Consider the following 24,232-nt stretch of genomic DNA (forward strand, 5'->3'; position numbering starts at 1 on the left):
ATCGAAGAATATGGAAGTAGGCATATGGTTGTTTGATTCAGTAGAGTTGATATTTTTCCAATCTTTGGCATTCCTTAAAATCTCTCCTAATGTCCATGTTCCTATAGCTTCATCGTCGTACTGTTTTGTCGTATAGAATTGTCCAGGCAAGGTTTCTGCTGAATAAACCATATAATAAATGCTGTCAACTTTATCAGTGATATCATCAATGTCAGCTGTTGGACCAAGGCGTAAAAGGACTCTGCTCCCATCATCACGTAATTATCGAATCATTCCCATTCTGACGGTGCTGTAGGTGTTACTAGATGTCACATGACACTCCATTTCATACCACCATCCATCGTATTGTGTTCCGTCTTTTTATCCCCGTGTATTGGTGAAATTCGGGGTAAGTATTCATCAAGTATATCATCATCGATCACCTTGTATTCCTCCATCCAAATCTTGAAATCATCAGCTGATTGTGCTGTAGGCATGAGATCAACATTTTGAACACTCTTACAATGCTGCTGCTCTCATCCTACGAAAAGTAACGTGACATGGTTCTGTGTAGTTAACAGGTGAAAAGGATCTCTATGGATCAATCAGAAGAACAGAAAAGCCTGCTACCTGAAACCAGGACATGTAAAGATCTCTAAATATAAGTAACAGAAAAATCTGCTGTGCATTAAAGTAAGATTCAAGTGGATCTCCAACAAGGTAGCATGTATGCCTACAATAGATCAGAAGTATAAACCAGGTTAGTAAAAACAGGTAAATCCCAAGAAGTAATTTACTGCGTTTTACCATGGTTGGGTTTACCAATATGTGTGTAGCCAATGCCGGTCGAACAATTATATTAATATATCATGAAAGTACTATTATAACAATGTATGTAAAAAAGTAGGATGCTTGTATAATGTTTTTACTAAAATACAATTCTATATATAATAATGTAATGTGCAATCTGCCATCAACAGCAAGAGAGACCAATTTGATTCAATGAAACTCCCAAACATAAACAGCAACAGAACTACCTATGTAATTCATAATATCAGCACCAGTTATTTGAATTTGCAATGACCAAGAATACTAAGATAGCACTATACTTACTATTCCACTTACACATCAGGACCTTATGATTAATCAGTGTTTCACGTATTTTAATGTTAGTTGGTACTCTTCCATGTCTAAACTGTATTAAAAGATACCGACCTTACCTGTTACCATAATATCACAAATGGGGGCAGGGACGGAAAGTTATGAATATATTTTATATACATGTACAAATACACAAAATATGACACAGACATAACACAACAATTCAGTATCAATGAACAAACAACATATATAAGACTATAGTAGCCCAATTCAATTAACCACAGAAAATTTTACCAAAGACTTGACTGGATCCAAAAAAGAACGAAATGCTGAAGGAAAAATAACTTATTTAGTGTAAAAACTATGATCAGTTAATCTAATTTAACAGCAAAGATAAAAGCTTAAAGGAGATGACAATGTTATTGTGCAAGTCATAAATATCGAAACTAATCTGGTAACTGTTCATAAAAATTGAATTGAAACAAAATAATTTCCCTTTTTTACCAATTAATTGTGATTTATAATTAATGATTTGAGTTTCCCGCGTCTGTGGGCGCCACCATGATTGGTTGAGCTATGACAACACGAAGTCGGTTTGTAAAGTTAAAATAAATAGGTAATTGTCTGAGGAAAATCTAATGGCAACATCCGAAGAGTGTTCGTGTTTCCGACCAATTAAATATTCCTTTTTTCGTCATTTTTACAATTGTATGCACACCAGGGTTTGGTGATCAGAACAACAGTATTGCAGAACCATTTATGGAATATTCTTTGTCAACATATTAGTATGTAGTACATGTATCTGTACCAAGTCGACTTAGTGACGTCACGAGCTAATCGGAAGCTTTCGTAAAAGTCATTAGTGTTTGCTTATGATCTTCCTTCAGATAAAGGAGGACTGCAAGATGGAGAACCACATATATTTCAAAGATTTCGCATAGCCTTGTGCATTTTACAAGAGCGCATTTTCCATTAAAGGTTATTTATTTTTTTGTTTTCATGGGTATAATTTTTCATATCAGCCTAATTTAATGCAAAGTTGGTCTTTACCTTTATTTAAATAAGATACTATAAGTTGACACAAAATGCTAAATCACAAGTACAGGTAAATGAAGTCAATTACAAAATCAATATCAAACTCTTCTATTCAAAATATAGATATCCAACATACATTCTATAAATGATCGTGATCACTTAACATGTGTTCCTTTAAATCCTTAAATAATGAATAACATTTTAGGTACATACTTTCTATGATTAAACACTCGAGTTTGACAACAAATGTAATCATCTGAATGTGAATTGCTACCGTTGCGTTAATCGTCAGAATCTTTGTATTGACATCCCGATCCACCAACAAAACACGCTAGGCGCCAAAGAAACCGTTTAGCTCGGGTGTAGAATAAAAGAACTTATCCCCTTGCTTCATACATTTATTCAGTTCTTTATAATTAAACCCTTTAAAATAAAACATTTCATGAATATCACAGAATTCATAGTCATGAAATACAAGTAATGAAATAAATACCAGTTATTATAAAGACCAGTTGGTGCACAAGATCAAATTAACAAGATACAGCATATGACCTTTAATTGTGTTATTCCTCATGAACTCGTGGATCGTTATGGTGTATCCATCTGCACCATGAAAACTGATTTATTCAACGGGTCATAGTTTTCCTTTCCTCGTTTGTCTACCCGGACTTGTCTTTTTATGAGCAACTCGGTGGGTGTTTCTAGAATAGCAGAGGACGCTTATCCTACTGGTGCACCTGGTCCGTGCGCCCAGTTTTTAGTGGAGTCCAAGTTGCTCATTTGCTTTTGTTACTTTGTATGTATGATTTTAGTTACTTTATGTTCTTTGTTGTGTGTTTTCCATGTCTTGTCTGTCCCTGGATTACATTCTTTTGATTACCGCTATAACATTGGTTCCATTGATTACTCTTCCAGAATTCAATCAGCTTGAATACATTACATCAATTAATTTATACTATTCTTAACAATATATGGAATTGGGTTTACAGAAAACATCCACTAATTCCATCAGAGGTACACTGAAATTATAATAAAAAGGACACAGACAAATATGAGCCTATACCTATTATTTGTAAATATCATATAAGATAAAATGCAACCTGGCAATATAAATTACACATTGAATATGCAAATCAGAATCTAAATACAACTTACTATGATTATATGACTTTAACATATAAATAGACCTAAAACTGAAAAGGTTAAGGTAACTATCAGAATGACTTTTCAATTTATCATTCTACAACAGATGTATACAAACATATATCAGCCGATTCAAAAACTATCTTTCTCATAACGTAATATACAGGCCAAGGGACATAATCGCCTATGGGGAGAGAAAAAAATAGCATGCATTCCATACGCAATGCATACGCCTCTAGTAAAGTAGAATACCTACCACATGAAGAAATGACTACAGTTCCAAAACCGCTCTATGCTCTAAAACTTCTCTTTGTTAAGCTTCTAACAAATTATGTTACAGCATATGCCAATTTTTCATTATAGTCTGAGTATTACAAATGTTCAAACCAATCACCATTAACTATTTCAAATATCTCCACAACGTGAGAGCTGACCAATAAGAACGAATCATAAAATATTACGCAAGTGTTACATTAACCTTCAATTGCTAAACTGAACAGGTAGAAAAAAAACTGCAACCCAGAATTAATCATCAACTTACAAATCGAAATGAAATACTTAGCATATGATAACATAATAAAGAATATGTTCTATCCGGCAGGTAATACGTAATAAAACAATAAACCATAAAACATATCAAAAATATACCCTGTCACAGTGTTATGCTAATTTTTGTGTGTATAGAATAAACAAAATTCGAAATTTAGGAACTAGCTCTGAAAATAAGAAGCCATTCTATAAATAAAATTATTATTCCTAAAACAAGAAAACATTTGATTTCATAGAATGATTCGCTACCAATAAAAATAAAAGCGAATCCAGAAAAAATAGGGGACTGCCCTTCGTTAGAAGACATATGATATGAAAATAGTTTTTGATTAAGATGGTATCTTAATTAAATATGATGATGAAGTAAAACTTCGCGGTGTCACCATTGACTTCAAATTTAATTTTAATTCCCATATTACAAAATTATTTTAAAAAAGTTGCAAGGCAATTGAATGTTTTGATGCAATTAGGCAAACATTTGAATCGCATAGGTAAATTAACTATTTATCATTCTTTTATTATGTCTTACTTTAGCAACTGTCCGCTTACCTGGCATTTCAGTGGAGAGCAAAACACAAAGGAAAAGGTAACAAATATTCAAGAACGTGCTCTACGCTACGTTTATGGGGATTATAGCATCTCATATAAACAACTTTTTAATAAAAAATAAAAATCACCATCATTAAAAACCCATCGAATGAGAACAACTACCTTGCAGAAAAAAAGCTCTTCCTCACTATGTGGCATAGTTATAATTTTAGATATAGTAAAACAGCTTATATCTCTAGACCAAGAACGACCAGGTATGTCAAGTCGTCTTTAGGTAACTAAGCAGCAAGGCTCAGGAACACTTTACCTAATGCGGTCAGGAATAAAAGCCCTTTTAATGTTTTTAGTCCTACATTTACAGTTGGTATGGTGGGGAAACATTTTCTGTAGCTACATAATGCGTGCTAATTTTGCTTTTATTTGCTATATATGTATGTTCCTTGATATTTTATTTTACTGTTTACCTTCATACTTTGTAATGTATGAATTGTTTTCATGTATGTCTGGTGACTTATGTGTTTATATGATTGATTGATTGTTTAACGCCCGAACAGCAATATTTCAGTTATATTCAGGCGATAAACATAGAATGGATGCTAAAATGAACATGAAATGATGATGAAATGAAAAATGGTATGGGACACAAGGATAATAGTTTTGACAAATTTTTATTGCCACTAGAAATAGGGAGAGGTGGGTAGGGTCGGACAATTTAGCCTTCTATTGTTCCTACTCCGGGAGAATACCACAGAAGTGTTCTTTAACCTGCGAGGAACGTGGCATCTTTTCCAACACAGTGTACCGTTATGGTTTGCGGTCAGATTTTCCGTATTATGGCCTGACGACCCCAGCATGTTACATGCCATGGTTACCACATTCAACCGCCTGGGGCACACAACCCAGTTGCTCAGTGGGCAAAGCGCCCTAGACTCCGGCTAGGGTTCTGATGACTATTTAGTCGCCTTTTACGACAAGCTTAGTGCTGCTGCTGGTCTACTCTTTTAACACGTGGCTATGTATATGTAGCGTATGAATGTAATGTATGACGGATTAAGACATAAGTTTAGTTTATTATTAATTGTACATACATGTATGTGCCGACCTTTTACTTACTTACCTCAGTAGCATCTATACATAGCAGGCAGTAGTGCAGGTCTCCATTTCAAATAATAACATACTTGAGTATACATAGCAGGCAGTAGTGCAGTCTCTATTTCAAATAATAACATACTTGAGTTTACGTCGTAACTGTTACTTCATAACTAGTTCTTCTTATCAGTGCTTTTGTGTATAGATATGCAAAACTGCTATTGGGTGAAAAATAGTAGGATTTAAGACTTCAATCCTTTGAATTTCTAGCATAATTCATAAGTCATAAACAATAATGTAGGATTTTGTTGTATGAAAACCCGGCTTTTAAACTATGTCTGCTTACAATAGTTCTTTAATGGGTTGCCGGTCAATACTGTCCCATGATGATATCCAAATTCGAGGAATTTTCGATATAAAAATTTGGGGAAGCTGTCTATTTTTTTTCACTTTTGGCTATGATTTTATAGTAAAAACTTTGAAACATACACTCACTCAAATGCTTGTGAAATGCGGACATTTTTTTTTCTTTATTGGAAATGTCAGTTTTTACTAATTTTCGTTACGGTCTTCACGATTTCTTTAATCCGGAGCAAGCGCTTCAATTTTTGTAAACAGACAGATATACGTTTTACAAACATCAACAATGAACGCTATATCTCAGGAATTGATGACCTCTAATTTTAGTATGATGTCAGTAGAACTTCTTATGAATGTGTTCTGCTTTTTAACTATAGGCACATTTTTTACTTATCGACCTATAAAATCTATGATGATTCCCATTTGTGAGATGACGGGTCTCCGTGGTAGTATTTTCTCCACTGACACTCGATTTCAATTTTGAAATTTTTGAAGAATGTTTATGTGTCCTGAGCCAAATTTTGAAAATGATATTCATTAACCTTACACCAAAGTCACATTTGTTAAGCATTCTGTAGTGATAACAGTTTAGCTCTCTTTCTGCTTCCGAAACCTGTATGTCGTTTTCCAATCCTTCAAAATTGTTGCTCTCATCAACCTTTTTAATGATATTTGAACGGTCTCTCATGAGACTGTATATGATTGACCTTTTATGTAGCTCAGATTATCTCTCAATATTCAGAATTGCATTGAAATGAACATATGATTTTTTATTGCTTTGTAACTGTACGGAGGTTTGTATTCGCTTTATCTTTAAAGGGGTTGATTCTTTCATGGAGGAATGATGTAAGCGTTTGCATTCAATTTTCTAGTGATTTCATCGAAAACTTCGATTAACTCATTTTAAGAACTCCTTGCAGAAGGGATGGTTTGAATTTCAAACCTTTTGATAGAGAAAAAAAATCATTATCCGTAAGAATTTTGCTGGAAATGTTAAAAAATATGACCTTATATTTCATCACACTATGTTTTCTAGCAATTGTATTTTCATGCCATTCTTACGCATTTTTCTCTTTTGATTTATACATGAAACATTTTCCTGAAAATTCCTGCAATTCCAGAGCATGTTAGTTACAGTTATATGAGTATAAAGTCACCGCAAAATTACTGACCGTAGTAAATTACCCAGTTCATTGTTAAACTACGATGTCATAAATATGTATTGAGAGTTTTCCAACTTTATTATGCTCATTATTAATTTATTAACACATTTTTCTTGTGTTTGGTATATGTGGTAAGGCCTTTTGTTTGGTGCAATTTGAATAAGAGAAAAACGAAGATCACCAAGGCGAAAAATCAATCATGATAACTTACCTTTGTCAAAAATCGTCATTCATTGGTGAACTTAGTGCCTGAAATTTGAAAATATAAGAATTATTTGATTGATGTTCGGAAAGATATAACATCATCCAAAATTCAAAAGAATCTACTGAACATAATGTAACAGACAGTGACTAAGTAACAATTCAATTACTTTGGTTGGAATGCGAACTTGGTTTACCCTACGACAAATTATAAGAAATTTCAGAAAGAGTGATAACTATGATGGATGGCAAATATAATACAGCTCTTTCAAGACAGTCAATTCAAATATTTAATCAAGTGACAGCAGGGCTGACATACCACTTTGCTCACCATTACAGAATCTCCCCTCATTTGATATCATTTTCAATCCCCGTCTTTTTTTTCTTCTTTCTTTTTTTATTTTGATGAAATAGAAAGCACACACTGTGTGACTTACCTGTATTTCGGGGAATTCTGAACGTTCAGAGCCCAGTCAAGCCCGGATGTAGTGATTTTCAATCAGGCCTGGCTTAATTTCGCCGCTTCCTAAGGCATTTAAAATTGTAGACGGACAATCTGTTGTTGTCGTTGATTGTACAAATTGTCACCATATAGCCCAATCAGACATTAGCGTTTTCGGTTGCCATCTATAATTTCGAATAAAACATTTTTTGGACAATTTTAATTTAAAAGTCAGCAACAAAAATATTCTATGAATTGTTAAACATTTCTGCATCGACATATATCTCAGTGTAAATGTTTCCTGCGAAACTAAACGTGCTTAAAATGTAACTAAACGTGCTTAAAATGTTTTAAAATGGCAAGCATACTTGCCGATACTCTCTACCGATGAAAGATTCAACAGGATCAGGATCAATTACGATATGAGTTAAAACTTCATACTTGCATCAGGGGAAAGCTAATTACTTTTTATTTGGGAGAGGATGTTTTTTTAAACATAACTGTCATTTGTAGCTCTTTCAAGTCATCTCATCTTTTATTCCATTTTCGTCCATTCCTATTTTCGCTCGTATTTCGGGAATTGGAAATGGGCGGGCCATATACCATTCACCAATCAATATCATTAATGAGGCTTTGTCTTTTTATAAACGGGAGATGAAGGGGCAGAATTCGTGCAAGGTGAGTTTTTTATCTGACATAATTCCAGTTCCATTTGCTCTGAAATTAACATTAAACAAATCGAAAGCACAATTGTTGGTTGACCATTGACAAAAATTGGTAGAACTATTTAACCATGATCAACCCTGATCAGTTCTTAGTTGATCTTGGTCAATTCTTTGGGTCTATGAATAAATTTCTCAATCACTTGGTGCACACTTACTTTCTTGCGAAGCAAATTATTTTCAAGTGTGCACCAGGGTTCTTAACGTTATTTCAAATAGACAGAAAAAGATAACAGTCATTACTTATAAAACAAACTAGTTTTGAAATTAGTGAGTAAGTCATTAGAAAGTTTGATGAAGTTGCACTCAAATTACAAAATTGGTTGACGACATGATGGACAAAATATTTTTCTCAATCAGAAAGCGCTATACATCAGAAGTTAAATTATTTAAAAGTGTCACGATATTCCATATTAACAAATATTTATTCGTCAAATATATACATATGTAGTCTGTCAGACATTTGTGAAGTAAGCTACAAAAATTAAAAATTGCTTCATTAATTTTTTTTTTTTTTTTTTGATAAATTCGGATTTTTAAGAAGCAGTCCGCCTAAGAATCGTACAGTGTGTTATTTATCGATGTCAGATATTTTATCAAAATGTACTTTAAATCAGTTGGATATATTGGAAAAACAATAAATAATATGAAATGATGAAAAATATGTCCACCGTTACCATGGCAACGGCCACTTCTTAACAACCAATTTAGGGCCAATTTATCCCATAAACATCACAATTTGAATGTAACTTTTAATATCTAATGGTGGAAATTTGTCAAACTACATAATTATATTACTGAAGTGTGTCTTCAGGAAATCAATTTACAATAAAATACAAAGCAATCTGTATGGTTTAGATCTGCTTACCATAGCAACCAAATTTCTTATTTTTTTACATTTTGAAATATACGAAAAATGTTCAGACCCATTTTGCCAGCCCTAGAAAAGAGATATTATCCAAATGTATGCATGGATGTGTAGCAAGGTTTCTCCACGAAAATATATCCAAATAAAAAAATGTAAACTATTTTTGTATTTTGCTCATCTGGACCCGAAATCACCACCCATAACGACTTTTCTTGTTCTTAACGCTTTTCATACAAACATTGTCCAGACCATAATTTGTTGTCTTTTAACCTAGACTTCTAATATGTGGTATGTTAGTATATATGTATGTCAGAGCAGAATGTTGCGTACCAGAGTAGATGACCTTTGACCTTGACCTTTAACCTTAAGGTCAAATCACATATAAATTTTGGCATAATACTGTATATAATTTTGTCTGTGCCATCACTTTTTGGTCTTTTTACTTCGAAATCTGATCTTTGGCATTGAAGTATATCACACCAAGGCAGACAGTAATATTTTAGGTAGATGACCTTTGACCTTGACATCTGACTCAAAGGTCTAATATTAAAAAATGGAAAAATACTATACAAAACTGTCTTGGCCATAACGTTTTATTTTATTTTTTTTATTTTATTTTATTTTTTTTTGTCTTTTTACCCAGATATCTGATATTTAGTATGTAAGTAAATCACAGTAAGATAGAGTGTAATGTTCTAGATAGGATGACCTTTAAACTTTACCTCTGACACCAAGGTCAAATGTTATACAAAACTTTGGCCAAATACCATACAAAATTTTGTCTGGGCCATGATTTGTTTTGTCTTTTTACTTAGACATCTGATATTTGGTATGGGGTTATATTTTATTAACGCGAGGTGTCGCGTACTAGAGTGGGTGTCATTTGAATTTGACCTTTGACCAAATTTTTACTTAGTGTTAATGAGGACGGATGTGGTATGACTGATGCTAAATTGTTTTAATTAATTTCTGTATTTTGAGAGAATTCAATTAGACCCCAGAATAATATTTCTTGTTTTTGTTGATCTTCTCTTGACATGATATCCCATTTCCATTTTGTGAGTTTATGTTTTACTGAAATGCACATCTCCTGATCAAAATGTTCCAGGATTACATTCTTTTGATTTCCGCTAGAATCTTCGTTCCCTTGATTACTCTTATAAACATGAACATGTAGGTTCTTTTTTTATAGAACATTTCAAAATGTTTTATAATTTTGTTGTTTAAACATAATGTCACCTTACTGTGACTTACTCAATATGGAATTTGGTAGCAGAAATGTAGATAAGAACAATCGGAAAATCAACATATATATACACCATAGAAATATTACATATGGGTAATTAGAGGCCCAAGAGAGCCTGAATCGTTCACCTTGTTTACCATTTGCTTATTAGAAAAACTTAACAATGAGACAGGCTAAGTTAATTATAACTGAATAGTCAAATGTAAGAAATGTTTTTAATAGCATTTTATGACATGAACCAGAATTTTGCTGAAGGCAACAGTTTTTAAATTATTTCTCTATGTTCCGTTTTTAGTATAGGCAGCCATATATATTTATGTATTAAAAATCACAAGTAATTTCAATTAAAAATACACTAAAAAACTAATGTGCTTTATTTCCATTAAATGATCTTAAATAGTTTTAGAGAAGAAGATTTTCAAAGTTGTATATGTACATGTGAAAAAAAAAGAATTGTTTCAGGAACCGTAACTCTTTCATTAGTATACGAAATGTTTCGAAAATTTTGGAATTGGTCTATCTTATGATGTTGAACAATATAAGTTAACCCCTACAAAAATTTTGCTAAAGGCAACAAATTTTAAGTTATTTGCAGAAACTGCCTTCTGACTCATATGTTCTAATTTTGGTAACGGCGGCCATGTTTTTGTCACAGTTTAAAAGTACCAACAGTCATAATGTGTGGGATACCCGTAGGAACAAATACGACAAGTTTCATTGAATTATGTGTAGATAAGAAGATTTACGAAGAAAACTGGCAGAAACTGTTTCAGAAGATGTAACTCATGAACCAAATGATAAAGTGTTTTGAAAATTCCGGCACTCATGATGCTGAACGATATTACTCTGCAAGAACTTTGCTAAGGGTAACAACCTTTGATTTGTTTGCAAAAAAAAAAATTCTTCTGACCTCATGTTCTATTTTTAGTAACAGGGGTTATGTTTTTTTTTTTTCGTGGATAAAAAAATCCCAACAGTCGTTTTGTGTGGAACACTCTACAAAACAATTATGCAAACTTTAATTGAATTCACCACAATGTATTTTGAGAAGAATATTTTCAAAATTGTGCATAATGCCAAAATAGCTGTTTTAAAGGTCATAACTCTTTTATCGGTTGTCAATATCGTTTTCAGAATTTAGGCATGGGTCTGTCTTTTGAAGCTGAATAATATTATCCCCAGTCAGAATTTCGCTAAAGCAACGGTTTTTGAGTTATCTGCAAAAATATGCGTTTAGACCCCTATTTTCTATTTTTAGTAATGGACTTTAGGGGTAAAATGAAAATAATATACGCCTACCCGGCCGAAAATTGCTTAAATTGACATATTTTTCAATGTTAAAACTCCTAGAGTATTTATACCTCAGTCAAAAACGGTTTATTTGGTATTTTCAGTTTAGTATTATCACAATATATACTTCTGGGCTTCTTTTGATAAATTTTGCCGATTTTGTAGTAAGAATTTATTCACAAATGCAAAAAATGGGATTTTCTAATTTTCCGTAAAAGTCAGATAAATTCTATCAACAAGTTATTGCTCGACTAAAACGTCTCAAATTTGGTATCATTAGATATATAATGTTATTTTCTATATAACTAAACCACAAAAAACTAATTTTAATGAACACTTTTTTTTACAAAAATGGTAAAAATATTACCCTTACCCACAGAAAACTGGTCACAGTATCAAATAATTCTCATTCACATCATACCAACAGTGTAGAACTTATATTTTAAGCATTCATTATTAAGGTAATGATATATAAAACATATCTGGTCAAATCAGGCGCTTAGCTTTTCCCTTTAGGGTAACAGTTACTATGAAATCGGAAAAATGGGAAATTTCAGGATTTCAGATTTTCTTCTATATCCCCCGATATTGTCTTTTTTTTCAGAATACTGTAGTTTTTTAACAAGCTTTCATGTGATACAGAACATTAATATTATGTCTAAGCTTCAAAATAAGCCTAACAAATAAATATTTAATTTTTTTCATATCATGTTAGGTGGGAAAATGCCACCACTAACCATGAAAAAATGCCTTAACATGAATTCAAATGTTAATTTTTGGCAAATAAAGGGTGTACAATAGACATGTTGGGTTCTTTTGTTTTAATTAATGATGTATCTAACATGCATCATTTTTTTCAGTTTCAATGTAATAATAATGAGTTTTTTTATAAAAAGGGGAATTTTCGGAATTGAATATTTTCTTCAATTTCGCATATAATTGTCATACAAGGGTAACCTATAATTATACATTTCATCTTGCCGTAGCATTTAAGAATTAGAAAAAGGGAACTATTTTTATATATTATAGTCAACAAGTTTCTACTTATTACTGCCCATACATGAGATAGAAGTAAACATTAACTAAGTCAAAGAAATGTATAATATAGTTTACCAATACTACCCTTCGTTTGGATGCTAATTCGCGATCCTTAATGCATCAGTATATAACTTCAGTTATATGATCATGCCTTTTTTATTGATTGAGGTACATGTATGTTACCAGAAGTTCTAAATCAAGATGAAATTTTGTAACGGTGAAAACGTTTATAAAAGTTTTTGAAATCGGTGCTCCTTGGTGCCAAATCTTTTCTGTGAGGAATCTGTTGTGTTAAATAATATATGACATTTTATTTCAAATACGAGCAAAACAGACCTGTTAATGTTTGTACTGTAGGAGGGTGCTTTGGGAATATCACAGTCTAGGAATGGAAAATGAACAATAGGGAAAATCAATATTGTCGTCTTTGTGTATATACAAGACCTTAAGGTAATACTTGTATCCTAATCGTCAATAAATTTGAATACATCCAAACACCATTTTATGTGTGATCATTTATTTCCCATTTAGGGAAACTAGCACAACGACTGGCTATTTGTACATTCATTGCACGTGCCGTTAAAGAATAAGGTTATTGTGATGTACATTTTCCGTTTTAGCAACTCTGTTAAGATATTTTGGTTTAGTCTTAATTCTTAGGTATCAGAAATGAATTACAATTAAAACCTGGTCTGTCAATTGATCTTACGAATCACAACCAGGTTCACTATGAATTTGACTATCTTCGGATTAGGAAGTTGATGACGAACTATTGGAAAATCCACATGTATGTTTATGTCTGTCCTCCAACCTAGTTGAATAGGTAAAAGTATCAACTTAACTGATGAATATTGTAATATATTTTGTTTAAAACTACTTCAAATGAATATCTTCTTAATGGGAATTATACAAACATACATAACTATCAATCATATAAGTAGTGAACATAGTTATATGTTATATAGTTATAAAATACTGAAAAATACCATTACAAATGTAAACAAATGAACCGGCAAACGAAAAAAAAACTGAGACGAATTTTTGTTTAGCGCAGTTATTGTTACCACAGAAGAAGCCAAGCCATCAAAATTTAAATTAAATTATATGACATCCGTTTGATAATTCAGAAAAACGTAGAAGCTCATCAAACTGGATGGAAAAAGGTAATGTCTTTATTTAGTTAGATTCTTCCATTCGTCCCTTTAAACTCATGGAAAAGTGTTTTTGTATCAGATATCCCTATCACACTTCACCTATATTTTTACATTTTGATGGTTCCGTCCTAATCAGATTTCAATTTAATGCAGTTTTCCAAAAGTTTAACATTTATCAGAATATATTATCATTTCCGTTGTCATTCATTCAGAATAGAAAAGGCCAGCGATTAATCAAAGAGGGAGATACCAGAGGAGAAGATTAAAAAAAATGTGACCGTTGGTCGTCTTATGCGTACGGTTGTTACATAAAGCTGATTTCTGGCTGTCAATGAATTTACACAGTGCATTTTTGTGTTGAATAATATTGTCTTGTAGGTTTTTCAAAATGTTTGGATAGTCGGGTCCTTCTTATCATTCTAGACTCAATTTCATGTCGAAGGGGATCCAGTTAAGGACCTAAATCTAGTCTGCACTGGTACGGTTCCAGTTGAATGCAATGGGATACTTTTGGGTATACATTTTAAAAGCTAATGGAAACTGAACGTCGTTCTTATGTTCTTTTGGTCTACCTTGTGTCTAATGATCTTAAAAAGTTTTGTAAAGAACAAAGACTTGATCGAATATGTCAAGTTGAATTTATTGCGTGTGCAGATAATTTTTGAACCCAGTATCAAAATGATATTTAATGAGTTATTGCCAAGAAGATATTGCATTTTGCAGATGATCAATCAGCGATTGGAAACACTCGAAAACGGGTGAATACAACAACCAAGAAAAGTTTGTTTAAGGACTTGAATAACGGGCTTTATTAAGGCCATCCTAACATAACCGAAAAGAGAAGGCCTTTTACAGAATGGATGGCACACAATGAACGGAGTTCGGGAACAATGTATACTTGAATAATATTCAGAGTTGCTAAGAATTGTTTTTGTTTTTGTTTTTGTTTTTATTTTTTTTTTATTTATTATTATTTTTTTTTGTCTTCGCTAGACCAATTTTATATCCTCCCATGGTAGCAAGGGAGTGTTGGGTATTTCAAAAAGCTCTGTCGTCTGTAGCAGCCAATTCATTACTGCTACCAGTTTTGTTTTAATTGTCATTAAAACGGGGTAAAATTGTGAATAATATGGTCTAGCGAAGGGTTGAGTCTAAATCCTTGCTCGTGTTGTTGGGGATATGATGACGATTTCTTTTTTTTTTTTTTTTTTTTGTTCCACTGTTACATGTACCAGTGAATAACTGTTTATCATTCGGGATTCGGTGGTTTGTAAAAAAAAAACTGCGTCATCTGGTCAGATCTACGTTCCAAAAAAATCCAAATTCAAGCTGATACACGGCTATTGTAAACAAAAAAAATATTCATGTAGCCTACGTTATTAACTTACAAATTTAATTAAAAGATTATACGAATTTACATTTAATTATCATTGTATATGGTATGGTCGCATGGTCAATGAAGACATATCTTCCTTTGGAAATATAAAATATCGTGACATTTTTAAATAACCCTTTGAATGTGAAATGTTTAAATAAAAATGTTGAACTATTAGACTGATCTTCGTTTATCTCTTATTTCAATTACAACAAGAAAAGGCTTTGGCACATATACCAAACACAAAGAGAAAACTATCAATTTATGTTTATCATATAGTTGTTGAATTGATATGCATGTTAATGTACAATGGGTACTAATTTTGTGGTGTCTTTATCATTATATCATTGTAATTAACATGTTCTAATAAAATGCGAACACATTGATAAAGAATAGCTCTATATACGTGACAATACGTACGAATGGCCGTTCATTTCAAAATGGCGTTATTTTCATCTAGATGTTGTTTTCTATCTAGAGACTTCTTACAAGTATCTAGATACTTGACATAACTATCTAAATATTTCTCATAAGTATCAATAGTCTTCTAACAAGTATCTAGATACTTACAAACTCATTACAAGTATCTAGAGTCTTCTACCAAGAATCTAGATACTTAAAAACGCATTACAAGTGTCTAGACACTGATTAAAAGTATAGGTCTAGATACTTTGAACAATCATCTAAATACCTTAATAACTATCTAAATACCTTTATAACTCTCTAGATACATTAATAACATTTAGCGCAATTTCTTTGTTGCGTTTTCTTTGTTTTTATTATTACTATTCTTTTTTATTGGTCAATATGATTCTTCCTGAAAATAAAAAGGTGTAAATGTCGGCAAAACACATTACATTCAATGTTTAAGATCAGAGTAAGACGTAGACAATAATAGCAATTATTAGACTTATGTTGCTACCACACTCTCCAAAGAAGAGATAGTGGAACCAAAGGAACGAAGATTCTAGTAGAAATCAACGGAATGTAATCTAGAGACAAAGACCAAACATGGACAACAGAAACACACAACAAAGAACATAAAATGACCAAAATAATGCATAAAAGTAACAAAAGTAAATGAACAACTCGGATTCCATTAACAACTGGGAGCATCGACCAGGTGCACTTATAGGGTAAGCGTCCTCTGCTTTTCTAGAATAACCAACCAAAGTACTCATAAAATGTCATGTCCAGGGTAGGCAAAAGATGAAAGACAAACTATGACACGTTGAAAAAATTAGTTTTCATTGAATTAATTATGGCGACCAAAAAACTCATATTTTAATTTTATATTTACCTTAGTTTCCTTAAAACTGTAATCAGTTTTGTAAATAATGTACGTGAATATCTTCTTTTAACAATTATCAATTCTTATTCTATTATTATTCAATGATTAAGATAGACATAAGATATGTTTAATAAAATAAAACTAGGTAACTCTTAAATCAGTGCAATATTTGTATCATATCTATCTTCATCAAAGCATGCCAATCATTCAACTGAAACATAATGAATCAACTTGAAATAGTTAGATGCAAATATGAGATTCATACAAAAAATACAGATGATGTGTAGGGGTTATTACTCTTAATCTAGTTTTACATTCATAGGTAAGGTATTATCTTATCTTATGTGATTCAATTAAAAATTACTTTTTTAATATCATAGGCTGTTGGCGAGGCTTATGAAGCTGCTTAACCTTTAATGATAAAACTAGACGAAAATTAGAATATACTAGCACATGTTCCGTTCTTTCGTCTCTACTTGAGGTTCTTACTTAGGATTCCCTTGATAAGCTAAGCGAAGAGCTTAAAACTGTGAAGACAATGTCTTTTTATTAAAACTTTGCTTTTAACAATTGTGAGAACGTTACATTTTATCATCATTTCAGACATTTAACCTAATGTAAGAGTAATTAATGGAACCAATGTTATAGCTGTAATCAAACGAATGTTATCTAGGGACAAAACCAGACACGGAAAACAGACATACGCAACAAAGAACATAAAGTAACTAAAGTCATATATACAAACTAACAAAAACAAATTAGCAACTCGGACTCCTCTAAAAACTGGGAGCATAGACCAGGTGCACCGGTAAGGTAAGTATCCTCTGCTTTTCTATAAACAACCGCCGAGTTGCTAAAAAAATCAAGTCCGGGGTATGATGAGTGGAGGGTGCACGGGGGTTATCTCAGCCCACGTACTACATGTGTTATGCATCAAATCTGATATAATTCGAAACTTGATCATTACCAATAAAAGGCGACAAGCGCCTCTCGCTTAATAAAAATGGACACAATTTCATATAAAACAATAAAAACATTCACAACACACTCTGCGTAATGGTTTATTAAGCATAAATCATATTATAATAAATATGTGTTATTTACACTGACATAAAGTTGAAAGGATGTCATTTGTGAGAAGGACAATCTATGTCAAGTTTCAGATGCGGCAGCAGAGGCAATCGCGGAACAATAGCAGAGACAGCAGAAGAATCTGCAGCTGTGGCAGCGGCAGGAGCAGCATCAAAGATTTATGCAGCTATTGCAAAGTTAAACAAATTCATAAAGGAGTATTTCGCTATCGATGCTGTATTGAAATCTGCAAACGCAATTATTCATGCGGCATCAGGAGTATCAAAGAAGTTTCAAAGACTTGAAAGATACATCAGTGTATTGACGGAAATGGAAAATTAAATGACATCAATAAGTAGTTGGCTCAATATAAGAATGACACCGTTAACCTGGAAGGAATGTACATTTTTGTTGACTCTGGTGTACTGGGGAAGTTCATGACATTTTTGGTTGCTGTAAGTGCACGATATTTCATTGTTATGTATTGCATTTTATATGTTCATCTTTTAACATTATTTGTTCACACCAGAATGCACTTCCACTAAGTATATTTTATTAGGTAAATCTGGCTTCAAGGGTGCGCGGAATCTGTCCCATGATTGTGTTAAATCTTTAAACGTTCTTGAAGTAGTATTTCATGTTTTATTTTTACAATAACCAATTAGTTAATCCCATTCTAATATACATTTAATCAATAACTTATTGATATTTTTGATGTAAAATTTTCAGTTCGTGATCGCAAGAGAGATATTTATGTTGCGATGTTTTTTTTTTGTTTTGGTTTTTTTTTTTTTTTTTTTTTTGTTTTGGTTTTTTTGGTTTTGTTGTTTTCATTTTTTGTTTTTGTTTTTGTTTTGTTTTCGTTTTTTTTTTGGGGGGGGGGAGGAGCCACAGTGGGAAAAGAGGACCTTTTATTGTTTAAAGAAAAATTAACCTATAAATGTAACAACAAAATTACCGAACTCTAATCCGATCCATTATCAAGTCAAGTCGAATCCATAAATCTGTCAAAATAGATATTACACCACTGGAGTAGCTGGTACCGAAATGGTCCTGATTTGGTACAGGCACTTCAAACAAAATGGTGGGTAAAATATAGGTTTTACAGCGCGCCAAACCCAACTCTTCCATTGCGGCATGACTATACCAGTGGTGATTAAAAAGTATTTGCTTGCTATTGTCATAAAAGGAAAATCATAATTTAATAATAGATTATGTATGTCATATTTTATTTTTCTAAAAAGGTCAACACAAAACCTGATATGTTCATATCAAATATAAATTTGACTTCACCTACTTGCCTAATTTTTTTTATTAAAAAAGGATTTAGTTGCGAAGACTTTTTGATTCTTAGTAAGAAAATACATATTAAATTAATTTTGAATATATCAGGTCTGATTTTTTTAGGGACCCGGTAATCTGAAAAGAATAGCTACTGATGTCAGTAAACAAAGTGATGAAAGCACATCCATCACTGATACACAATTTGGGTCTATAAAAGGGAATCTAATTAAAATCAAAACAACATTCGAATCACTGGCACAGTACACAGCTGAGAAGTCCTCCATTGTTAAAGTATTGTGTTCATTTCCTTTAAGTATGGATAATGTGAATCACTGGAAGGCAATTCTTGAATATTGAATGCAAAACCTACATTTTCTTGCAAAAAAACTTGGTACCACAGTGACTCTTTAGTTGTGATTATGGCTTTACATAATGATGTTTTTAGGGATTCCTGCTTTGTAATTCATCTTGTAAACATTTACTTTTTATCCATATATCAATATATTTGGCGGCGATGTCTTCAACTCCTGATGTGACTTCCTATAATGTTACATGTAACTTGTTTTTAAATTAAATTTTACTGTATGTATTACGTTACTATTTTATGGTGTCCAAGTGTTCAATGCCTACCACAATTCAAGGACTTTCTAACCCTGGCTTGTAACATTATTTGCTTGTTGTTAAAGAATAAGGGTGAGACAACATGCTGCATTTTAATCCATTATTTTTCGATATTTTATTGTAAGAAATTCGTAATTTATGTTGTTATCACTATTTTACAGTATTTTTGCAAGGAATTTGAACTCCTCATCTCACTTTTATCGCACATTACCAAACTACACCGGATTAATCTTTAACGTTAATAGACTACTAAAATTCAGTTACAAGGTCATTATTGAAGGTTACAAGGAAATTAATTTTATAACATACCCGTTTTACGCATTTTCCGGTTTTTTTTCTATCTTAAATGAGGTGTTAAAGCAAATAATGCTGCTAAAGGCAAGTACGTAGTATACAATGACAACATCATTTACAAACTGTAAAGACTCAAAGGCTTATGCATCTAAATCTTGGTCAAACAAAACTAATCGAAAACAAAGCATGTGACTACAGGGTGCAAAATTGACATCCAATCCAAAAACTATCAGGTACAGATACACTACAAATATCCAACACTAAATAGAGTCGGCCAGGACATCAAGAAAATACCTTTCCATAATGAATTAAAAGTAATAATATAGTCCAATGCTCAGTGCAATTTACTCTATTTATTAAGTTTATGTTAAAATAATATAATGCTATCAGTGTCTTAAATATTATTTACGTAAATATATATGTTATGAAGTGAAAAAAAAATCTTAATATATGCATTTTGTAACATGCAGGTACATGACGTTACCACGTCCAGGTATTTCCTTTGCTTTAATAAACGGTTCAGGACAATGAAAAAATACAAATTTTAATGCCACTTTGTATTTAGCAAAAACAAAATACAAAACGAAAGAACTAATTTTGATGTTTCTTTTAATTGTATTTCCCCCTTTTTTCGCGGGTTATTTCTCAGCTCAAAATAATTTAACAAACATTTTAACACGGTTGAAATATCGCTTGACAGTTCTTAAAATGACATCGACTAACTCGATTGATAAAACGCGCAAATTACCAAAAACAGTAAAAAGGATGTTCTGTTGTTACATTTATTCGAAGTAAGTAGCTAATTGCAAAATGTCGTATAATTAAATGTGTTCAAATCATATTGGATTCCGTGTTTCACAGACAAATTAAGGAGGTAGACTTAGGGGAAGGAACACAACTCTAAGAAATCATTGGAACGTTTGTATTCAGCATTTTACATCAATCTCATGCAAGCATCTAAGTAACTTGGAATGATTTCATACTATTTCAAAAACAAAGCTTGAAATGGTTTCAATAATGTCAAGACTTATGTCCCTTACCCTAGGTCTACCTCCTTAAAAGAGTTTAAAAATTATGATGCTCTCATTGCATACACGATTGGAGGGGATTTGTAGTTAAGGTTTGTTAATGAAAACAAGACTGCATTAAACTGCATTTTTCTTTATTTTATTGTAAACAATCATGACGACAAATTACATAATACTGCAGCATGGACTGCTCTCCAACACGTAGGGTGTACATTTCGTTCTAGGTATTTAAGTCGTGTACAAGTGACGTTAGCATGACCTGCTCTCAAACTATCCGATATATGTATTATACATATAGCTCAGTCTTAGTCATTGTAATTTTTATTCAGTGATTTGTATACTGTTTTATCAACTATAAAGAAACGTCATCCTAGATTTATTTCTTTACAAGTACGTTGCAAATTTATATTTTCAACCAATGCACACACACAGATTCCTTGGATGGGGAATCCATTCTTATTTAGTCAACTTGATGTAAATTTAAGTTGGTTTTGAATTCCGTCATTTGCCCAGGTGCATACCAATGGTTATAGTCAAAGTCAGGCACGCACCATAGCTTTTTCAAAACTTTCAAAAATTTAAAAAGTTTCTTTATTGGATTATTCCGTTTTGTTATTATGTTGTGTATCATCTGCGGACATATTTAATTTTGTTTTTATGCAATCACCGATTCTTCGAGGAAGGTGTATCTCCTGAAAATCTGGATAATCTCTAACTGTTGCCACAAATGGTTTGGCTTGTAAACTGTACAATTTTGGTGCAATAGAATATCCCTGATGTGTAGAACAGGATAAAATGTCATGCAAGGATATTTCGTTTTTCATAATTATATAATCTTCTCTCTCCCAAACGCTAATATAAATGTTTTGCAAATTTTTGTTAAATTTCAATTTCATGTTGTAATGTATGAAATAAACTGTCTTAAATTTTATTATAATTGTTGACAGCAAAAATATGCCGTGAAAATAATGCCCTGTTTTGTAAATTTTTAAAGGTAGGGGGTTCTTCTCTTGAGTTTCTAAGGATTTGCAGCTATGCAAATGGTAACTCACCCCAAAGCTCAAATATAAACTATTGAGGACAGATATTCAAATTAACCGTTGAGAATTTACATGTTCATCCATGCACCTCATTACAGTGTAGCATTGTACTGAACAGTTTTGATTTAAATATGGATCAGTATTTATAATTTTCAGTATATGTTCAAAAAGGTGTACACTGAATACACAAGCAACACAATCTTAGTATACACACAAACAATGAGTAAACATTGAACATAGTACTACATTTTGCAATGACATGTATGGACATGTTTGATATGTGTACATTGTATTTGGACATGTATTTGGGAAATTATCCAAAGGCTGGATTTTTTTTTACAGGCAAACAAAGGGGATGGCTTTTGATTTTTCTGATATTCAAAATAAGAATCAGGAGATAGCTTGATTTGCACTTGATATGTAAGCAGCGTTTTCAACGTTGAAGGGTCGCATTATATTATAGGACGAGTTGCGACATTACAAATATAAATATCTTTAAATAACATTCTACTGGTTTCTATACACTTACCCTTATACGGTATTATTTAAAGCCTCTTATATTTGTAATATGCAAACGTAAATCATTATGTAGATCACCGAGGTGATTTATACAAAATACTTCAACAAATATTGAATAAAATTGTTAAATCCATAACAAAATCCAAATAAAGGACTGAACGCGGTGCTAAGTAAGTGCATTCACGACCAAATAGCCTTCCAGGTTTTTGTGCATTCGTTTCTAAAACTTTAATATATATATTACAAACTTAATGCATAAATTGAAAAATTACGATGTATATAACATTAAATATTGAGTTTTCTCCTGCAATAATGATATTCTTTCTCGATTATTACAGTTAGCTGAATAAGGGCTCATATGACCTCATTCGTTGTGACGATTTCATTTATTTTTTCAACAATAATGTTCATACCATATGAAAGCCTATACCCATAAAAGTTTAAAGGAGACGTGACGCCAACAAAAAATCATTTTATAAACGTTTACATTTATGGAAACTGTAGTATGTTTAGATACGAGTGAAACACGTTTTCTTATCAGATTATCGTTAATAAAGTTAGAGTGAGTTATTTGTGTTTTCACGACGACTTAATTAATATGCATAAATGAATACCGGAAGTAACTTTCACTTACCATATATGGAAGTGCAACGTCATTGGTTCTCAATCTCCATTTGGGTGCATTGAAAATGTATACTCGAGCCCGAAAAAATTAATTAATCTTCAGAATTAGCTTGTATATTTGATGCAGAGTTTTTCAATGATATGTGTACGAGTGCTGCGATAATCATGTTTAGAAAGAAAGTTCTTCGATTTCCTTTTCTGTTAGCTTGTCATTTTCGTTTGGCATATATTCCCACGTTGCGAATACAAAACTACCTTGCTAACTATTTTTAGAACAGGAGAGTACAACTTTATGGTGACACTCTGCGTATCGTTCTTTCTTTGCCGTTGGGTTATATCAATAAATAAGCCCATTATGTTTAATTATAGCCACGAGAAAGTGTGGACGCTTCTATCTTTATATGGTTCAGCGACTAGTGACTCAGATGTCGACGCAGATATATGACTTCGATATAATTGAAATTTAGTTGAATTCCATATGTCATACGAATTTTGAAATAAACCAATTTGCATAGAGAATTGGACACACTATATGGTTTATAATAGGTGACTCTAAGTGAGTTTATATTGTTTTTTTCTGGTACGGACAATACTTTCTCATAGGTCAATTAAATATTTAACTTAGAAAAAAAATAATAAGAACGCGAGGAAGCTTCAGCACGAAACTCTTATGGAATCTAAAATAAAATTTAAAAAATACTCAATTTCAATGACATCTCACATTTTCCGAGAAAATCACAAAAAAAATGATAAATTGTCCACATATCCTATATCCCCACTGTGGTTCAGTAAGTTTCATTTTGACAAATGACTCTGTCGAGATCACATTTCGAAAAGTTAACAAGTTTGTGCTACACCAACAGGCTTGAAAACAAATCTGCACTTTTTGCAAAATCTTCTCTAACTTTACTATTACGAATGATAAGTCCTAATCAGCCATTTATGTGTGATGTGATTAAGATATTGTGCACTATAGATGCGACAAAATATACACTTTCCAATTTCGTATGTATCTACTTGACACATTTATTTGTATGCAAATGTAGTATTGTTTCACGTAATCAACGCTAACACGCATCCTGTTTCGAACTTTGTAATGATAGGCATCCGTTGTCATGATGGGTATACGTAGTTAAAGTAGCACGATATACCAATA

The 24,232-nt window shown here is 32.2% G+C and overlaps 1 protein-coding gene and 1 long non-coding RNA gene across 4 annotated transcripts; one reads left to right on the forward strand and one right to left on the reverse strand.

The window, feature by feature from the left end:
* Positions 1-610: 610 nt before the first annotated feature.
* On the forward strand, positions 611-19,544 carry LOC148621362 (uncharacterized). Of its 2 annotated transcripts, none has more exons than XR_015921171.1 (5): positions 611-739; positions 1,618-1,696; positions 4,342-4,393; positions 17,759-18,121; positions 19,074-19,544. XR_015921171.1 is itself a non-coding variant. In XM_088575611.1 (5 exons), the coding sequence occupies exons 4-5, from the start codon at positions 18,065-18,067 to the stop codon at positions 19,305-19,307; spliced, it is 291 nt and encodes a 96-aa protein (XP_088431737.1). In that variant the 5' UTR covers positions 611-739; positions 1,618-1,696; positions 4,342-4,393; positions 17,753-18,064; the 3' UTR covers positions 19,308-19,544. The 2 variants fall into 2 exon arrangements, 1 of the variants encoding a protein (XP_088431737.1); XM_088575611.1 differs by having other exon boundaries at positions 17,753-18,121.
* LOC148621363 (uncharacterized) lies at positions 2,225-24,229 on the reverse strand. Of its 2 annotated transcripts, XR_015921174.1 has the most exons (4): positions 23,087-24,229; positions 7,607-7,796; positions 7,180-7,217; positions 2,225-5,663 (listed from the first exon to the last, which is right to left on the reverse strand). It is a non-coding gene; the product is annotated as an uncharacterized LOC148621363 (long non-coding RNA). The 2 variants fall into 2 exon arrangements; XR_015921173.1 differs by having other exon boundaries at positions 2,225-7,217; positions 23,087-24,225.
* Positions 24,230-24,232: the final 3 nt, after the last annotated feature.

Source organism: Perna viridis, chromosome 3 (genome assembly GCF_037379345.1).
Source record: "Perna viridis isolate PV_CMFRI_1.1 ecotype Kerala chromosome 3, ASM3737934v1, whole genome shotgun sequence".
In the NCBI taxonomy this organism is placed as follows: Eukaryota; Metazoa; Mollusca; class Bivalvia; order Mytilida; family Mytilidae; genus Perna; species Perna viridis.

Excerpts from the sequence above, each read along its gene's own strand:
- LOC148621362 (XM_088575611.1), top strand. The coding sequence starts at position 18,065 with ATGTACATTTTTGTTGACTCTGGTGTACTGGGGAAGTTCATGACATTT. Across the intron at positions 18,122-19,073 it reads TCATGACATTTTTGGTTGCT|GGACCCGGTAATCTGAAAAG; the intron begins GTAAGTGCACGA and ends TGATTTTTTTAG.